This window comes from Opisthocomus hoazin, chromosome 25 (genome assembly GCF_030867145.1).
Source record: "Opisthocomus hoazin isolate bOpiHoa1 chromosome 25, bOpiHoa1.hap1, whole genome shotgun sequence".
NCBI classification, from domain to species: Eukaryota; Metazoa; Chordata; class Aves; order Opisthocomiformes; family Opisthocomidae; genus Opisthocomus; species Opisthocomus hoazin.
In genome coordinates, this window is record NC_134438.1 from 11,372,040 (window position 1) to 11,389,961 (window position 17,922).

General features: G+C 40.4%; 2 protein-coding genes and 1 long non-coding RNA gene across 10 annotated transcripts in view; 1 reads left to right on the forward strand and 2 right to left on the reverse strand.

Annotated features, from left to right (window-relative positions):
- Positions 1–414: 414 nt before the first annotated feature.
- SIKE1 (suppressor of IKBKE 1) lies at positions 415–5,553 on the reverse strand. The gene is given in 5 exon segments (XM_075443058.1): positions 415–1,837; positions 2,235–2,348; positions 4,481–4,623; positions 5,102–5,256; positions 5,258–5,553. Coding segments are annotated over 5 exon segments (684 nt in total). The 5' UTR covers positions 5,440–5,553; the 3' UTR covers positions 415–1,747.
- A 3,032-nt stretch (positions 5,554–8,585) lies between these two features.
- LOC142364156 (uncharacterized) lies at positions 8,586–17,382 on the reverse strand. The gene is made up of 3 exons (XR_012766204.1): positions 17,329–17,382; positions 11,646–11,875; positions 8,586–9,919 (listed from the first exon to the last, which is right to left on the reverse strand). It is a non-coding gene; the product is annotated as an uncharacterized LOC142364156 (long non-coding RNA).
- Positions 15,040–17,922, forward strand: part of LOC104333520 (synaptonemal complex protein 1) — a 40,601-nt gene continuing 37,718 nt past the window's right edge. For all 8 annotated transcript variants that reach the window (XM_075443088.1, XM_075443080.1, XM_075443084.1 and 5 more), the window contains exon 1: positions 15,040–15,250. The gene's annotated coding sequence lies outside the window, so the exon portion shown is untranslated. The remainder of the gene's footprint in view (positions 15,251–17,922) is intronic.

Genomic DNA, 17,922 nt, shown 5'->3' on the forward strand with positions numbered 1-17,922 from the left:
GGGTCCCCGCGCGCTATAGCTGCCACCTCGGCTCCGGGAAGGCGGGGCCTTGCGCAGGGACCGCGCGCGCTGCTGGCGGTGAAGGCCGCAAGCCCCCGAGGCACGAGGCTCCGGCGTCGCGGCCGGCCCCCGGGAACGCGCGGAGCCCCAGGGAACGCAGCCCGGGGCCGTCGTGCAGCGGGAGCCGCGCGGATTCTCCAGCAACGGCCGCGGCCCCTGGGAGCGCCCACTGCCAGACAGATGCACCCTCACAGAGCCAGAGCAGGACAGCAGCAACGGGAATGTATTTAAACTTCATTTTTGGTCAGGGTAGTATTTCATTCACGCAATGCAAAAAAATAAGGAGGGTGCGCACGGCTCAGGTACATGGAGAACAGACGGAATTATCCCCAGGATTCACACAACACAATACACTTGAGAAAATCCTGCCCATTGGGTTTTTTTATTCTCTCAAACAATTTCTAGTAGAAAAGGATTGTATACAAGATCACTCCTGTACAGAAATCCCTTCTGTCTACCAAACAGTCTTGCTGGATATTCCAAATGGTTGCAAGAAAACTTCTCTTAATAAGCTGTGAACGTAAATCACCTTCTGCACCTATCAAAATTCTCTCTTTGGAAAAAGTGGTGTAAAAATTTAAACCACTACTGGAAATGAGATGGTTATACTGTTCTTGGAGGACTGTTCTTTGATCACAGGTAATAGAGATCTTAAATGTCATTAAAAAAATCACAATATTGATAAATTCCTATAACACTGCAACTCTAATTTCACTCAGATTAGGATCCTGCAATAACTATGTAACATCTGTCACTAGACTTACCTGCGATGTAACATTAAAAACATGTCTACGTGTGGTTTAGCTTTCAGGCGGACCTCAGCTCATTCTTCCTGAAGTCCAAAGTGGCGGGAGGCCAAAGAGCTTTGATCTGAAAGTGCTGTGTTCTGTGCAGGGTTTGAATGCACCGCTTTCAGATCAGAGCTAGCCAGTGTCCGCATACCCTGGAGCACTGGTAAAGCCAGAACAGGTCTACTCATGAAAAAAAATTAGTCAGATAAGCAATGTCCTTCAAAAACACAGAGGTGTCAGAAAGGCTCATCTAGTCTGGTTTTCAGGCCTAAATCAAGGTAAAATATGCTTCTTGCAAGAGTTACTACTGGAGTGCTCTACTGGCTATCTGCTGTTTTCTTGATCTGCTTCTAAGCAGCTGTCCAAGTAACGACATCAACCCAGCCAAATACTGAGTGTTAGCTCTTCAAAGCAAAACAAAAGCTCTGCATGCCTGCTTTATGCAGGCAGAGCAAAATGTGTACCTACCATTTACAATGCAGTTTTCGAATAATCTCTTATTCCTTCTATCAAATAAAATAATCACAACCTGTATTATGTTCTCTAGCTACTGACAAGGTGGATTTAAGTGCCATCTGCACAATTGGACTTACTAACCAACTCTCATAAAAAATAACCAATGGGACAGGAAATACACTATCACACAGGAGTACACATCAAATACTTCATTGTTAAGCATCTGTATGCTGCAATTACTGAGATGGAGCAGCAATGCAAGCCTTTGCCATCAACACTATGTAATTTCAAAAAAATGCAGAGAAAACAGCCCACACATTTTGAAAGACAAAATAAACATACAAGGAAACACCTGAAAGAACAAATTGAAACCCATCCTTGCAGGGTAGTTTCATAATAGTCTTTGAAGTCAAGATTTGGAGATAAGGTTATTTTGTGACCTAAGCTTCACAGTCAGGCAGATCTTCGCTCCCCACCTCAAAAGATTCTTTGCTGATTGACAATAGTTCACGCAGCTCTTTGTTTTCAAGCTGCAAAATCAATATTTTTGCTGAAATAGAAATTAGCTAATTCACAATGAAAGGACTATAACAGAAACAAGCTAATTCCCGATTAAAGGACGACAATCTTTAAACAGCCCCACTCCTTCACAGCTAAATAAAACACTGATTTTGTAACATAAGCATTAATATAGAGGTAGCAAGAGGGGAACCACATCATTTAAAGCTTATCTTTTACTTCTGGCTTCATTTATATAATACAAACACCAAGAACTCGAAAATAAAGAGATCATGTTCTGCATTCCCTGACCCCACCCCCAAATTTTTGGTTGTATAAATCCTTGACACATACAAACATAGAAAGTCCAGAGTAAGTCTAAAGACTCCCAAAGCTCGATCTATCCTTAGCAATTGTATCTGTTCTTACCTCCAACTGAGCTAGTTTCTCCTGAACTTTAAAGAACTGATCATCATCGACTTCAATAGCTTTTCTCATCACCTCTCTCATCTCACATATTCTGTCTATTTGACTTTCAATTTCCTGAAAGATATAAAAGTAATATATTCAACATGTTCAGGCAAAAGCAGCAGCAATAATTTATCCCTTCTTAATAAATTACTTTCATTTTCCTGATTTTGGATTGTTTTCCTGTTTTGAATTTTAATTCTCCCCAAGCACTTGCAATCCTGTCTGACTTGTGTAACATTTAAAGATGGAAACACATACCTTATTGTTCGTTATCATGAGTCACCAGTGAAAACAGTAAATAGAGCTACATCACTCAGCAAGATAAGGCACCCTTACTTACTAACATGGAAGTAATTTCAAGTGCAACAAGGACTGAGACAACAGATTCAGGTTCACATGAATATGATTACTATGCAGCAAATTTTATATTGCTTTATTAGAAAAGCATGACTCTGAATTTATAAGAATGCCAAATATAAAAGCAAATGAGATTTCAAGACTAAGTAACAGCATGAAGTAAACAGCCTCATCTCAGAAGGAAGGCAAGCAAGGAAGCTAAAATAAGAACAGAGCCTCCTGAAGCAGTTTTTACAGAACCTGTCTAGATACAGCTCAGATCCTTTGGAAGATGCATTTTGTTGAAGTTCAGAAATGCACATATAATGAACACTGAAAAATTCCAACATATAATGTAGCAACAGGTCCCGTTTGAAGAGCATTCAGTTTCAAAACACAGTATATAGAAAGGAACTCAAATGTGCAAACATGAAAATGTGAGTAATTGGCAGGAAATAGCAAGGTAAAAATCTGGAAGCTTTTGAAGCATTTTAACGTAACATAAAAATATAAGGCTACCACAAAGCACTTTGGGGAATATCAGATAATGTTATAGCGTGGAGTTGCTTTTCTCTAAGTGCTGGTAGTTATTCCACTGCCTCTGGAATATAAGTGTATCACCAGAGCAGAGAATTCAGGTTTGAATTCCATCATTCAGAAAATATGTAAACAAGTTAGAGCATCTAGAACAGTGGTGGAGGAACAAGAAAGACTTAGATAACTTAATCTGGGAAGAGAAAATAATGTTTTTTTCTAAACAGAAAGATGGTTATAATAAGAATACAGCTCTTTAACAGATATTAAAATGGAATTTTGTTACTATTGTTACTATTTTCAAAGCAGTGGGTAGGAAAAAACTCACAGACTCAATCTGAAGTACAGAAGATATTGCCCAGATATTGAGGTAGTCTAAGTACATTTCATCAAAGGTTCCTCCAGAGCCTTTTCAGCTTTGCATTTCCATGTCATTAAAATGGAGGAAACGCAGTGCCACAGATTAATGTTAGAAGTCTTGTTCACATATTAAGTCTTGATAAACAGAGCAATTCATGCACCCAAGCTAGCACTGGAAGCAAGACATTGCTACACTACTTAACTTCAGAGGACCCAAGCAACACAAAACAGAGAACTAATGAGTTGCTACATATCAGTGCAAATATATACGTGCAAAGAGTTAGGCTCTCTGCCATTCCACTTAAAAAATATCAGATGTCACTAGGTTTAACCACCTAGCTGTTCTCTAATCCCATTAAAAATGCATTTTAACAAAGGCCTAGCTTAATTCGTAAGCCTTAAAAGGAGATTTAATGTTATTATAATATTAGACACCTGAAGGTAAAATAGGCAGCAGTTATCAGTAGCGACACCTTGGAGTTCTGAAATCACTGCACCCAATATGGGCGAACATACACTTTTAGGCCACTGCACAGAGTATCCAGATTTAAAAACATTTGGGAGTGACGATTTCTTAAGAACTAAACATACTGCAGCTCACAGAGATTTAGAAGATTCTTGCTTTGTTACAATTACTGAATATGAACAGTAACAACTCTGATGTCTTTGATTTTACCGTAGAGAATCACGTGCATTAAGCTTAACCCAGGGAATTCACCACTAGTGCATAAAGAAAAAGCCTTCACCTGGGCCGTGAAAGGGTTATGCTTTTCAGTGTCCTCTGTGATAACTGTTACAAGCTGCATGCTGTAAAAGGAACAGAGAAAAAAAATACCAGCAAAGAGAGACAAGAGTTTCAGAAAATGTATTTCAGAGCAGAGATGTTCCAGGAATGGAAACAAAGGTTGTATGAAAGCAAGCAAGAGACAGGGAAGAGGGGTCTTGAGCCCTCTTCTGTCCCCATCCCACCTTACCAAGGAATTAGCCCGATGAACTTTCAAGACTGGTTCTGTATCTTCACCTTTTCTCCCTTGCAAAAGCTGTAACATCTGCTTTCTGTATTTGCTCATGATCAGCTCTAACGCATCTTGGTGCTCCTCCAGTGAGATCCACAGGTCTGCAAAACACAGTAGGTCATTGCCACAAACTACAAGCAGTTTTTCATAGCAACGACAGTAGATGCCTAGGGGTACTCGGTGCCAGCTGCTCGCTGGACTCGTGCTGCCCCACCGGTCCCCTCGACAGCGCAGCCCTGGGACTCCGGCCCGGGGCAGCTGGCTGCCCGGAGCCCTCGCCGAGCCACGAAGCCATCCCGACGCCGGCATCCACCTCCACGCCGAGGCATCCGCGGCGCCGACAGCGGGCAAAACAGCTGCGCCCCACCCCCGGGCCCGGCCCCTCGACGAGCCCCCTCCCGCCGGGGCCACCAAGCGCGCGGCCTCCCCCGCACGCTGCCCCAGCCCCCCCCGGGGCTCCCCCGCGCGGCACCCAACACGGCCCCCGCGGTCCCCCCAACACCCGCCGTCCACCCCGACCCCGGCTCCCCGCAACGGGCCCCGCCGCCACCGCCCCGGCAGCCCGCCGGCCCGGCTCACCCCTGTTCTCACGCTGCAGGTCGCGAATCTGCGTGTTCTCCTGGGACAGAAGCAGGTGCGGCCGCGGCCGGGATGGGCCGGCCCGCTCCGCCGCGGCGCCCGGGCCCTGCTGAGACACGGCTGTCGGTCCGGCCGCCCCGCCACTCGCCCGCCGCCACCCGCCCGCCGCCCGCTCTCACGTTCTCGGCCCACGCCGCGCCCGCCTCTCTCATGGCGGCCACGCGCTGGTGCAGGACGGCGGACTGGTCAATGAGCGACTCGGCCGCGGTGTCATGCTCCTTCAGCCGGTCCAGCAGCGTCTTCGCGTCCGTAAGGATCTTCTCGATGGTGCAGGTCATGGCGGGCGCCGAGGCGAGCAGCGCTCCTCACCCCCGCAGCGGCCCCATGCCCGGCGCCACCGGCGGCGCCCGCCCCTGCCCGCCGCCAGGCGCGGGCAGACGCGAGACCGCGCGCCGGGAACGCCGCTCCCGGGCGCGGAGTGCGCAAGCGCGGGCTGGGGCTGAGGCGCCGCTCGGACGGCGCGCGGTAGCGCGAGGCCGGCAGGGAGCGCCGCCGCCGCCCGCCAGCGCGCCCCGGGCCTCTGTGGAAGGAAAATGGAAGGGCCTCGTGCTTCTCTGTTGGTACTTTCCGGTGGCTGTCGGGGTGCGGGGACACCCGCGTCCCTAGTGATGTGGGGAATTGAAAATTAGTTCGATTTTGCTATAGCTTTAGTTTAATTTTGTTATATAATTTTTCATCTATGTTAAAGAAAGAGTTAAACACTGTTATTCAGTTTAGTTCTGTTCTTTTGTAATCTTGCTAACAAGGACTGTTGTGGCTCAAATGTAGCTAACAAGGACTGCTTGTGAGACAGACGAAGAGAAACAAGGACTGATAACCAGAACTTTGTTGTCTGTAAGAAGCAACTCTAGCTGAAACTGCTTCTATGGTTTGGGACTCAGCCAACACAGACAACTCAGGAATTTTTGAGCCAAAGGTGAAAGCACACAGCGAGGAAGACTACGAGTCTTCATCCAGAAGACCCCCACAGACGACCACCAGACGACACTGCGCAAGTGCTAAAGGGGGGTGGAATATGATAATGAATTCCGAGAAATAATTACAATAGTCCAGCCTACTTAGATAAGCTTTGTAATAAATAGGTGCATGCTTCGTGACTCGGTGTGCATGTTAGGAGGAGCGATCCCCCTTGCACCCGGCGCCGCAATAAACATACCTGCTTTATAACTCTCTGAGTTGTGAAGTTTGATTCCGCACGTCACTAGGGAAGCAGCATCGCAGAGCGGCCCGCGCCAGGATAGCGTCCTCGCCCTTTGCACGGAAGCCTGATGCCGCGCGTGTTCTCCGTGCCAGAGCCCTTTCACGCACGCGTATCGCGGGTGCGTGTTCTCAGGCGTGAGGAGCCTTTTCCGTGGTGTTCTGCGGTGCGGCTCCCGGGAGGAGACCCGGGCTGGGAGTCTCCGCTCTGAGCGAGCGCTGGGCCGCGCCGTGCGGCCTGTTTGCGGAAGGGCACATATCCTTGACCCGGGGGGGGGTTCTGGTTATCGCTTTGAATACTCCCCCAGGCTGTGTGTGATAAATTCTGGGCCGAGATGGTTCAGCTGTCATCTTATCTAATACTCATGTTTGTTCCTTTTAACAGTAAACATCCTCCACTCAAGTTAAAATAACAAGCTGTGTAATGCTGACTTGCTGCTTTGATATTTGCTAACTGAAGCTACGGTTAGTGATCTGTGATGTCCTTGATGCTTTGCTTAACTTTGTACCACAAAGCTTTTTTATTTAATATTGCCAACTTTATTAATAATGTTTTCAGCAATAACGTTTGAAGAGTACTGCCTTTGACTTAACTCATCTTTCAAGTTTAAATCCCCATTCAGACAGAAACATAAAAAAATCTAGGATGCTTTATCAGATAGGAGCTTCTTTATGATCCCAGAGATAACCAAGCCTAGTGCAAAAGTGCTGAATAAGATAATTTTATATAAGCAACAATTTCAAAATACACAGTAAGCATCTGCATTTGGAGTATTTCTTAAGAATCAGATTAATTAGTAAAGCATGAGATATATGTTGCAACTTTGGGAAACGTAATGCTGCTTTATAGTAGCTTGTGTGGAACTAAAGGTCTAGAACATGCTTTATAATATGTTTTATCTTCTGGTTCCTCATTTTTCTTCTTAGTAGAGAGTACTAAAGACAACTTGTTATCAGAATTCCTTTTTCATAATGGATGATTCATGTGCATTTGGAAAACTAACAGATATTACTGCATTTACCATTCTGGTTATGGAACAAGTTGGCAAAAGACTGCCCTGTCCTAAGATAGACATGACATTCCTAAGTTGTAGCCAGTGCTTGTTTCCCGTGTTCCACTGTCTGTCCCCACTACTGTATCCTCAAAGGACCCTGCCTGCGTGGTTCACTCTGCCTATGCTCCCAACTCCATCGCTGCCTTTAAAGCCTCTGCCAGTATATCAATTTTTGCAGAGCCTTTGAGCAGCCACACAGGAGTAGGCCTGATACAGCTATATGGAATGATATATGTGCACCACCAGTTAAGTATCTTCCCGTTTTGCACCTTATTCAACATAAGGAAGTTCTGTGAAATCAAACATGCAATCTCTAACATTCCACTTAATTCAGCTTTACAGCACTCAGTGAGCCTTTTAGAAATGCAGCACTGGAAATTCCAATTCGCATCTGCTAGGAAGTCAGCTGAAGGAACATCCTGTCTGTGCAGCATGAAGAATCATTACACCTCAGCAGAAACTGCACCTGGATTGTATGGCTGAATCTCTGCCCTGTTCTGTTCCTTGCATTTATACTTATGATTCAATACTCACTTTTCCCTGGCTTCATAGATGACATCCTGGACTTTCATGTCAAGTAGAGACAAGCAAGGGAGACAAGGGCCAGCACTGCTATATTGGACTTTCATTTCAGGATTGTTGCAGTCCCTCTGTGGGATTCTGGCCGCTTGCAATAAAACTGCAGAATGAGAAGAAGATGGGAGTCCACGATACTACCACCACACAGTGCTTAGTTTTCTGTTCTCACTCAAGGATGCGGCTCACCCCCTCTCTAGCAGATTTTTTGACACAGAATCGTTTGTTCAACTTCTAAAGGACAGTGGAATAAGCTAATGTGGCGCCAGGACACAGATCGGATCCCAGTAGGACAAATTCCTTGATTTAGATGCTGGGAATGCTTGTCACCAAAACTTCTAGTATGTAGCAACAGAGCTTAAACAAATCAACGGATGAGCATTTTCTGAGTAGTAGTGTCTTATAATTCATTTGGCTTATCACATCAATTCTGTATAAACTGAAGAGAATGTATAAATTTGGCCTCAAACTTTTTAGTGTTTAACTTCAATTCGATGAAGCACTTATGTATGTGTACAAAGTGAAAAATGAGGTTACAAGAGGTTAATGCTTTAATGCTTTTAATAACTCTTAACCACATGGCTGTATTTTGTCAAACAGAACGTGGATTTGTTCTAGCAGGAAAAGTATACACTAGATAGAAGCATACTGAGGCTCTCCAAAACAGCAAAGCTGCTACAGAACCAAAATAATTTCTAGGCCATCTTTGAAAAATCATAAATAGTATTTCTGTGATGGAATAAATACATAGCATTTCTGAGTACAGCTGAGGAGGTTCTTGCTCACAGCAGGAAAATCAAAAAGTAAAGAAATCTAGACAGACCAAAAGCACAGGAAAACTAATTAAAGAGACTGTTAGCAGACACAGCACAGAATCCTGAGCACAACATAGTGTCTGTAAACCTGGGATGACTTCAGGCATCGGCACTGAGGATGTTAAAACAACATGCACCAGGTAATGCCCGTAGCTTATCCAGAAACCGTCAGTGGAGTAAATGATGGATAATCATGCACAGAAGATTTGACCGGTAGAAAACGGCAACATCTGTGACAGATTGAGTGGCATCTAAATGCTGGATGTAGATAAAAGAATAAAATTACTTAAAAAGTAAATTCCTAGGATATTTCTTGCATTTTGGGTGAGATCATGCTAGCCGTAAGTGTGGTCAGCACAGTTTGCAAAATTTTGGCTGAGTCTCTGAAAGCATAAGTCTCACACGGTAATGCAGCAGACATTAGCTTTTCAAAAGCTGAACATGGTATTTCTCATTTCTACTACGAGTCCTTCCTTGAGTATCTAACAGCCAAATATTTCAGCAGCTACAGCCTGTTTAAAAGGCAAATCAGACTTCTCTCTCACACCACACACCCAACACTCTTTGACTGCTTGCTTTTAAAATTAAGTGATGGTGTTAACACAGTCATCAACTACTGTCACAATTTCACTGGTATTGCCCTCGACAAAACATGTAGCACAGAGACTTACAGACCAGGAGGCCAAATGAATCCTCTTCCTGCACTTCCTAGCCTATACTTCAAGGTGGATTACTGTTGCATAAAACAGAGTCATTCCGTGACAAAAGTTATTACCAAGAAACTCAGTCTTATTGTTCATCTTAATTATCCTGCTTTGATAAATCTTGAAGAGTCACCCATTGCACCACAGCATATACATTTATGAGTCTAATATTCTTTTTACTATTAAAACAAATGTCCTTAAGATGGAATTCAGGCTGGAAAAAAGGGAAAACATTATCACTGACAAATGGATATATCCAGGTCTTTCAGTCTCTCAGCAGCAAGACTCCACTGGTGATAAAATGATGACCAAGGGATTCCACAGTAAATATTTTGTAATGTTTAATACAGAGTGTCAAGATATTCTGCTTTATGGAAATCGGGTCCAGGACTTGGCTTCTCTTTGCTGTACCTACAAAGAAGTACAGTCATTTAAGAACCTGAATGCTTAAACTTACATTTACAAGTATTCTCTATGAACTATCAATTCTGCAGTAATTGCAGGATATTGTAATCAAGCTTTAGTTAATATCTGTACTTTCTTCCACATCATGCTTTGCTGAATACTGGTGCACTGGAGCATTTTATTGACAAATCTTGGTCTTCCTGCCAAGGGGAAACACATAGATTTGTCCAAGGGTATTGAAAGGTGGAGATGTAAGGATACCCATACATTTTGTTAGTGTTGAATGGATGTGCTTATTAGTACTTATTCTACCTGAAGGTACTGGGACTGCCCTGCACAACAAGCTTAAAGAAATGCACAGAAGGAACAGGAACACTTTGTAGGCTGTCTTGAAATTTTCAAAGCAGTTTGGCTTTTTTATTAAAATTCAACGTGTTTAGCTCTTCATGATTTGTGAAAAGCCTGTAAGCTTTTTTTTTTTTTTTTTTTTTTTTTTTTTTTTAGTTTCCATAGGGATTTAAAGAAAAAAAACAATTTTAAAAAGATCAAAATTGGTTTTCCTCTCTGGTCTGATATGGTCTCCCATTATTTTATCCCATGAAAGCATTTAAGAACTTAATGAGAACTTTCCTCTTCTCCTGAGTTATTTCTCTTCTAATCTGACTATGATGATTTGTCTGGTACATCTGATGCAAAACAGAAGAGCATTTATATTATCTAACACTAAACCAACTGAACAAACACATGCTCTACAATGCTAAATGGGAGCTGTTCGCTGCATAGATCCCCCTGTCACCCCTTTTGGGGGAATAGTTGAGTAATTTCATATGTGAACACCATATAAATTCAGGTTGAAAGGTGCTGCCTGATGAAATTTCCCTGGCTAGCCTCACTCCCATTCCTCTGCTGAAACATATAGTTTTGCTCTGTAAAGACTATTTATTTAATTTTTGCAAATAACTGTACTGCTGTAAAAAGCTACATGTAGGGAAGATAAAAGTTTGCAAACTAGTGCTCAAAGGAAATGACATACAAACCTTGTTGCTTGAGTCTACAAAAATGAGTAGGTTTAAAACCTACAGAAGGGAAGGAGTGCTGGGAGAACTTGCACAAATAGCATCTTTTTTTGATGTTTTGTTTCATCATGAGAAGTATTACATTGGATCTTAAGCACTTCAGTCTGGCTGGGGCCCCATCCAACAGAGGCCATACATGTATGCAGAAAAAGATAGTCCCTGAACTCCTACACTCACATTCTTAAGTTTCAAGTGAACTGATCAATGTTCTCTCTCTGCTGCAGGCAAAGCAGGCAAATAATGACATCAAAACAAGCACATTTTTTAGAATTCTAGGTTAATTACATTTTAGGCAAATAACAACATAAAACAGACAAAGTAATCTTTGACACAGTCCCATGCTGCTTCTGTTCTATGCAGCCCTCCTCATCACTGATGCCTATATACTGTTTAGTACCATTCCCACATAGGCTTCCTGTCCTCAAGTTTTGCATTCAAATTGTTGGTGAATTTGCTGAATACAACAAGGGAAAATTTCCTACTACTGTAGCTTGTGGACCTGATACTATCTTGGAACAGATGATCCAGTAAACAAAACCACCTCATACAACAGATACGCATCCTATTCAAATTAAATCTCTCTGTGGAGAGTCAGGAGTGCAAAAGAACACCGATCTGCAAAAATGTTAGTCATGAGGCTTTGTGCTGTTTCTCACCCAGGGCTGAGGTTCATCCATCCATGCCGTGCAGAAAATCCTAGCAGTGCCAGAACCACCACACCTTTTGAAGATTAATAAATAATCCAGAAGAGAGGGTGAACAGAAAGCTTGTAGTTTTTTCTTGAGTTCCTTAACAAATTGTAAATGCAAGTAGCTCTCAGAACACAAAATTTTTGGCATCTATTAGTCTGCTAGTGTATTTTATGCCTCTAAAACATTTTCTTTCTCTGAAACAAAAATAGGTAAAGATTAAGTTAGATCTTTTTAATACATAAGCTGTATTGTTAATATTCAACTTTAATATTATTCAGAACAGTTTACTACCAAGAGAGACTTAATCCTTTAATGAAATAATCTATATTTCAATATAACCTTTAACTCACATATAACAGCAATTACTGTAATTAGCAATTAGTTTTCCAAAGGCTCCAAATTGTTTAGTATTTCACTCTTGCTTTCATCATTTAATGATTTACAGTAATGAGCTGGAACATCAGTATTTTGTACTGAAATGGCCAAAATAGTTGTCTAGACATCATTGCCCTCATGTGACAGATCTCAGATGTTTTTGTGAGAAGTTAGCCAAAAGCAATAGACAATGCCATCACTTCTGTTTCATTTTTACTGAAAAACAACAAAGTGACCGTGATGACTTGTAGTCAGAGTCTCAGTAGCTTTTGAAGGACTATTACTTTGCTGAGATTCTGCCCTTTGTTTAAGTTTTGTTTGACAAATGCTTTATAAATGAGCAGAAGAGGTGGTTTATGTTTCATTAATGAGGCTGATAGTGGTTAATTACTGAAGTTACGTAAACAATCCAATACCAGATCAAGCCAAACGGGTCAGTTATGTAGAGAAGATCCAGCTGGAGAAGATATGATTTCCTTTAACTATTCAAATACCAAATAAGTTACAGAGATCTAGAATCCCTAGTTCAGATGAACAAAGAATTCTGCTTAGCTTGAAAATGAATTCTCTCAACAGATATCGATCTAGGGAAGCTCTTTCTTGATCTGCAGTTTCAGCACTCATCAAATTCTTAGGCCTAACTGCATAAAGACAGACATTCTACGGAGATTAGACTGCAGGGAAGCTCACAGTTCACACTAATGATGGAAATGAGGCTGCAAAAGCGGTGCAACACAAGGTGTTCAAGTCAGACCAGTGTCATCAGATCTGATTGTTTTGTACTGAAAACATGTGTCCCTTCTCCACTTCAGTGGCACTTTTAGGTTTTGACTCATGACATGAAATTGTTCAGCTAATATTTCCAGGTCATATCTATAGGTGACATTTTGTTTACTGACTTCTAATACAGCATGTTTGAAGTATATGATTATTTCCTTTGCCATGAAAGTAGCACTAGGCGTGTTACTGATCAGAAACTTTATCAGTGTTTTACAGAATTGACACATGAGGAAAAATAACAGAAGATAGAGCTGGAAGACATCTCAAAAATCCTTCCTCCTCCTTTACATATCAAAATAACTTAGAGAGAACAATTCTTAAATTCTACCAGGTGCCCCAAACTGATCTTCAAAGCATCCACTGATGAAGATTGTACAGGTGACTTATTCCAGTGCTATTTTTACTACTGTAATTGCTTTCTCTAGTATTTAAATTTAAAACTTCCTTACTCCTAAATAAGCTTTTTATTTCTTGATTCTTTACAAGCATGGAAAACAGTTTATTTTCCACTTCTTTGCAGAAGTTCTTTATGTGACTCAAGTGGTCTCTCAGGTCTCCCATTTTTCTTGTCACAGTAAGCTTTGAATAGGAGAAGTGATCTGTTAAAACAGTGTAAATATATGTACCATAGACCAGTCACCTGGTCTGAATCACTCTATGACTATGCAAAATAGTTTTATTACCACAGCTACGAAGATACGTATTTCTTTTAGAAATTGAATTTACTCTGAATCCACTTGGGTTTACAACCCTGAATAGAATGGGGATTAGATACCTTCTAAAAACCTGGGCTTCACACTTGGGTTTCCCAGAGTCAGTCGGCCTTAAATACCCAAGTCCCATAGGTACATTTGAACAGCTTACCTGTAAGGTATCTTCTATCAGAAAAAGTACTAAAAAAAATCAGTAATATTTAAAAGCTAAAGGCAATATTTCACAAGTCTGCTTGTTTTTCCAACTTTCATGAAAAAGCCAATGGCATACGTGAAAGAGATGCTGCTATGAAAAAAAATATTCATTCTAACAATTGTAAATTCTTCATTTTTACCACTGAAGTTTTTTTGACATCTTTGTAAGTTGCTGTATAAGGCTGCTTTTACTGGAAAGACAGATGCTGATCATAATTAAATGTACAAGTTCATTATCTTTGTCTCTACTGCATAATCTATGCATTCCAGCCCTCTGTCATCACACATTATCAATGCAGAGCACTTGAAAGCTCAGAAAAACCCACAAGATGATCAAATATTATCTGTGAGTCAATCTTTTTTGTTCTTGAAAGCCAGACTCAAAGACTAAGAGATTCTTACATGTTGCCACACTACATGGAAATAAGTAGCATACTCTTCTCTGGAGCCTACGGTATACAAATATGACTCCCGTTTGCAGGGTGATGTCTGCTTGCTGTGTATTATGCCACAGATCCGTGAAAACCTATTGTCCCTAAAGACCATTTTAACTGACTTTGCAGTAAGATAACCAACAGGAAATTAGTTTTTCCCTTTGCCATCTAATTCCATGAAGTATACAATAGAACCATTTTTTCCTCAGGTAAATCAAGATTTGCTCTTACACAGAAGAAAAGTGACCTCATTCTGGAGTTAATATGTTTGCAACCTGCAGTGCATCATGTTACGGAGCAAGTGTAATGAGAGGGTACTTAACAAGAAAATGACCTATCCAAAAAATCACATCTTGTATCTAGGAAATTATGAAAACCGTACATTGTAATGATTAACTTATTATAAAGTATTAATAATGGAAATACTTGGTTTTTTTAAGAACGAGTTTTGCAAAATTAGTAGCAACAAAAGTTGCTAACAATCATTTTCTGTTATGGGCGCATACGTGAACCCTGTCTGTGCTGCATCAACACAAGTATGTCAGAATTAGAACAGGGAGAACAAGGTAAGTGTTCCGTGTTTGGAGATAGTGGCCTAATCAAGTGTTTCCAAATTCGATTATTATGTCATATTGAGATATCTCAAAATAATACTATGGCAATATTTTCTCTGCCCAGGAAATTAACATTATCCATTAACACTTGGACAAGCAATCAAAATGGGAGAATTTTAAATTCTAGTAAAGAAAGCAGAATATTTAGTAATTAGACGGGGAGAACTCTGGGAAACAGTGACGTGAGGGTCCCCATGACCTCTGTCCCTGATGACCCAGTTATTATTTGATTTATGTGGACTTGCAGCTGCCCTTGCTTCGACCCCTGAAAAAGCTGTGTGGGAAGTTTGCATCTCAGAGCCATAGCATTGCTCTGTGGAGTGTCTGGAGCCTAGTGTATGCACAGAAACTGATAAATAGGGAAAAGGCCCAGTTTGCTCCAGCTGGGCTCAGAGCTAGGATCAGCAGTACAGCCCAGTAGACTCAACTCTGGAAGCAAGAAACACTCTGGAACTACTGTAAGTATTTAATTTTCTTCTCTGAATGCTCTGCGATTATAAATTGTTGCTCTAGTTGTAAGTCAGTTTGCTATGTGAAAATATTTAATGCATTGGGCTTTTTTCTTTTTACTTTTTTTTTTCCTTTCTTTTCAAATGGCCGACTAAATGAAAATAGAAAACATGCACTTTTAAATTTGCCATCCTACTGCCAAGAATTTGTTCCAACAGTACTTCATTTGACTTACAGAGTAAAGTAAAAGAACTTTTAAATTCAATTATTTCTTTCCCTTCCCCAAAGTACCTGGAAAACTGTAAGTTTCAAACAACCTCTAACTTCCTGTTTTACAATGTATAAAAATTATACCTTTGAAATAATTATTCATGGAGTAACAATTTCAAAGGAATAATTCAAGTTAATTGTAAGACAGTCTATTAGTGAAATCAGCCAATTCCTGTTATGCTTATTATATGACAACAAAGGAACACATTAAATGAGAAGTGGAATTTCTTCAAAGAGTAGCTTTGGGGAGCTTTTTGGCACATTAAAACTGGGAGAAACAGATAAAACCTTAATAATACATGTAAGCTGCATATAGGATCAATCAAGTGGTGCTACAACTTCCCCTGCAAAATTATTCTTTAATCACAGTAATCAAGGATTACTGAATTGCTTGAGTGAAACTGAATATATCACCTGGCATCACATATAGTTGCCACCGATTGTGCTAATTTAATTTTTTTTTCAGGTTTTGGTTTAAATTTCACAGATTAAAAATTAAAAAGGAAAGTACAGTGATTAACACTGAGATTGAAATGTGCTATCTAGTTCCACTACATGATCATTAACATGCCACAAGGTGTGTTAAATAAATGTTTAATACCTTCAGCTTGAGTTCCTAAAATTCCCTGTAAACAAGATACTTCCCTATGACTCAACTGTCAAAATATTTATGATAGCAGTTAAAGTACTGTCAATACATACCTCTTAAAGAGCTCCCTGGAGCATACTAAGAAGTATGTTTTGCATCTTAATAAATTTAAGAATATAAGTTGATGATATGTTACTTTATGATATGGTATTTTATAGCAATAAAAATGATAAAACCAACATCTTTCACCATAAATAACAAGAAATGTATGTACAGTATGTATTCTAGTCTGAACATGTACATTCTGTTAAGTGCCTGGTTTGTGATTCTACTTTACTTCTATCAATTAATGGCTTTTTTTTTTTTTCCTTTAATGGCTCCTATCTTTGATAAACTGAAAAGTCTTTCAATTAGGACTAATAACTAAATGTTGCTGAATTTCTGTATTAGATAGATAACCAACCCCTTGAATCAACACACATTCCAGTTTATACTGAACGTTATTAGTGCAGAAGACTGATTACTGTCAAAAGTAAGCCTCTAAAAGTGCAACATTTTCAAAGGTGCTTAAGCAACCTAGAGTATAGGTCACATCTTCTTCTGAAAAAATAAAAATCTTCCACTTGCACATGCTTTTAAAATTTAAAAAAAGCGGACAAACAACACCCCCCCCCCCCAAAAAATGATCAGGATTTTCACATGAGAAAATATCCAGCAGAAATAGCACCTCAGAAGTAACTGAGAAGAAGCAAAAGCAGGCAACACCATGTGCCTTTATCCAGACAACATTTTCTTTCAGGTCAGTATGTCTGACTAAAGACTGAAGATTTTCATCCTAACTGTGTTACTGCTTGTGATTCTACAAAACAAGTTATTAAAAAATTAATCTTCTTTTGTTTTTAGTTATTTCCAATTTTTAGGCTGACCTTTATGCATAATCTCTGGGAATAGTTTTTTCTTCCTTTTCAAAGCACACATACACAGAAATGTATAGATATATTTTGAGTACACGTAAAAGAGAAAAATGGGCACAAAATATTTTGGTTTGGGAATGGCATAACTATAACTGCCCAAAACATCCAAAGCGCTTACTCCAGTCTTATTTCAACTTTGTCCAAATTACTGTGTTTTAAAAATTATGATTGGGCATGTATGCTACATTCTGTCAAGGATTCCACAGTTTAACAGTGTGTAGCTAAGCTTTGTGTGCATGCAGAATTTACTTGCCTGCAATGAATGCATGTGTGGGCTGAAGAAGTGTCCTTTAGGTCATGGTTCACTCCCAGTGAAGAGTGAGAGATTAGGGATGGCGACTGAACTTTTAAGAGACTAGCATATAATGCGTCATGAAATTTCAGCAACTCTGAAAGTTTGGAGGAGGCTTCCCTACTGCTGACTGACTCATATATGAAAGGTGAAGCAAAAGTTGCATGACTACGACAGTCAATCTTAGAAATAATCAAAAATTCCTTGTCCTAGAAAATTAAGTTCCTTCCTTACATATCTTATTCTGTTCTTTATATTTTTTGTTTTAAAAAGCCCAGTGCTATTTTATAGCAGAAGAACAAGCTTGCTAACGCTAAATTCTCAGGTGTCAGAAAATGAAACAGTTAATATTCATGCACAGGCATGACCATTAAGTCTCATTTCAAGACAGTACAGCATTCCTCAAATAACCACTGGATTTACTATTAATAGTGTTATTCTCTTAATTTAAAGAGTTTCAATTTACAAAGTCTCATTCTAAGCTGGGAATTCTGTGGTTGCAACTGATAACTTTTATATGCTATAAAAATCAGTAAGACGGGCTAAATCCTCAAA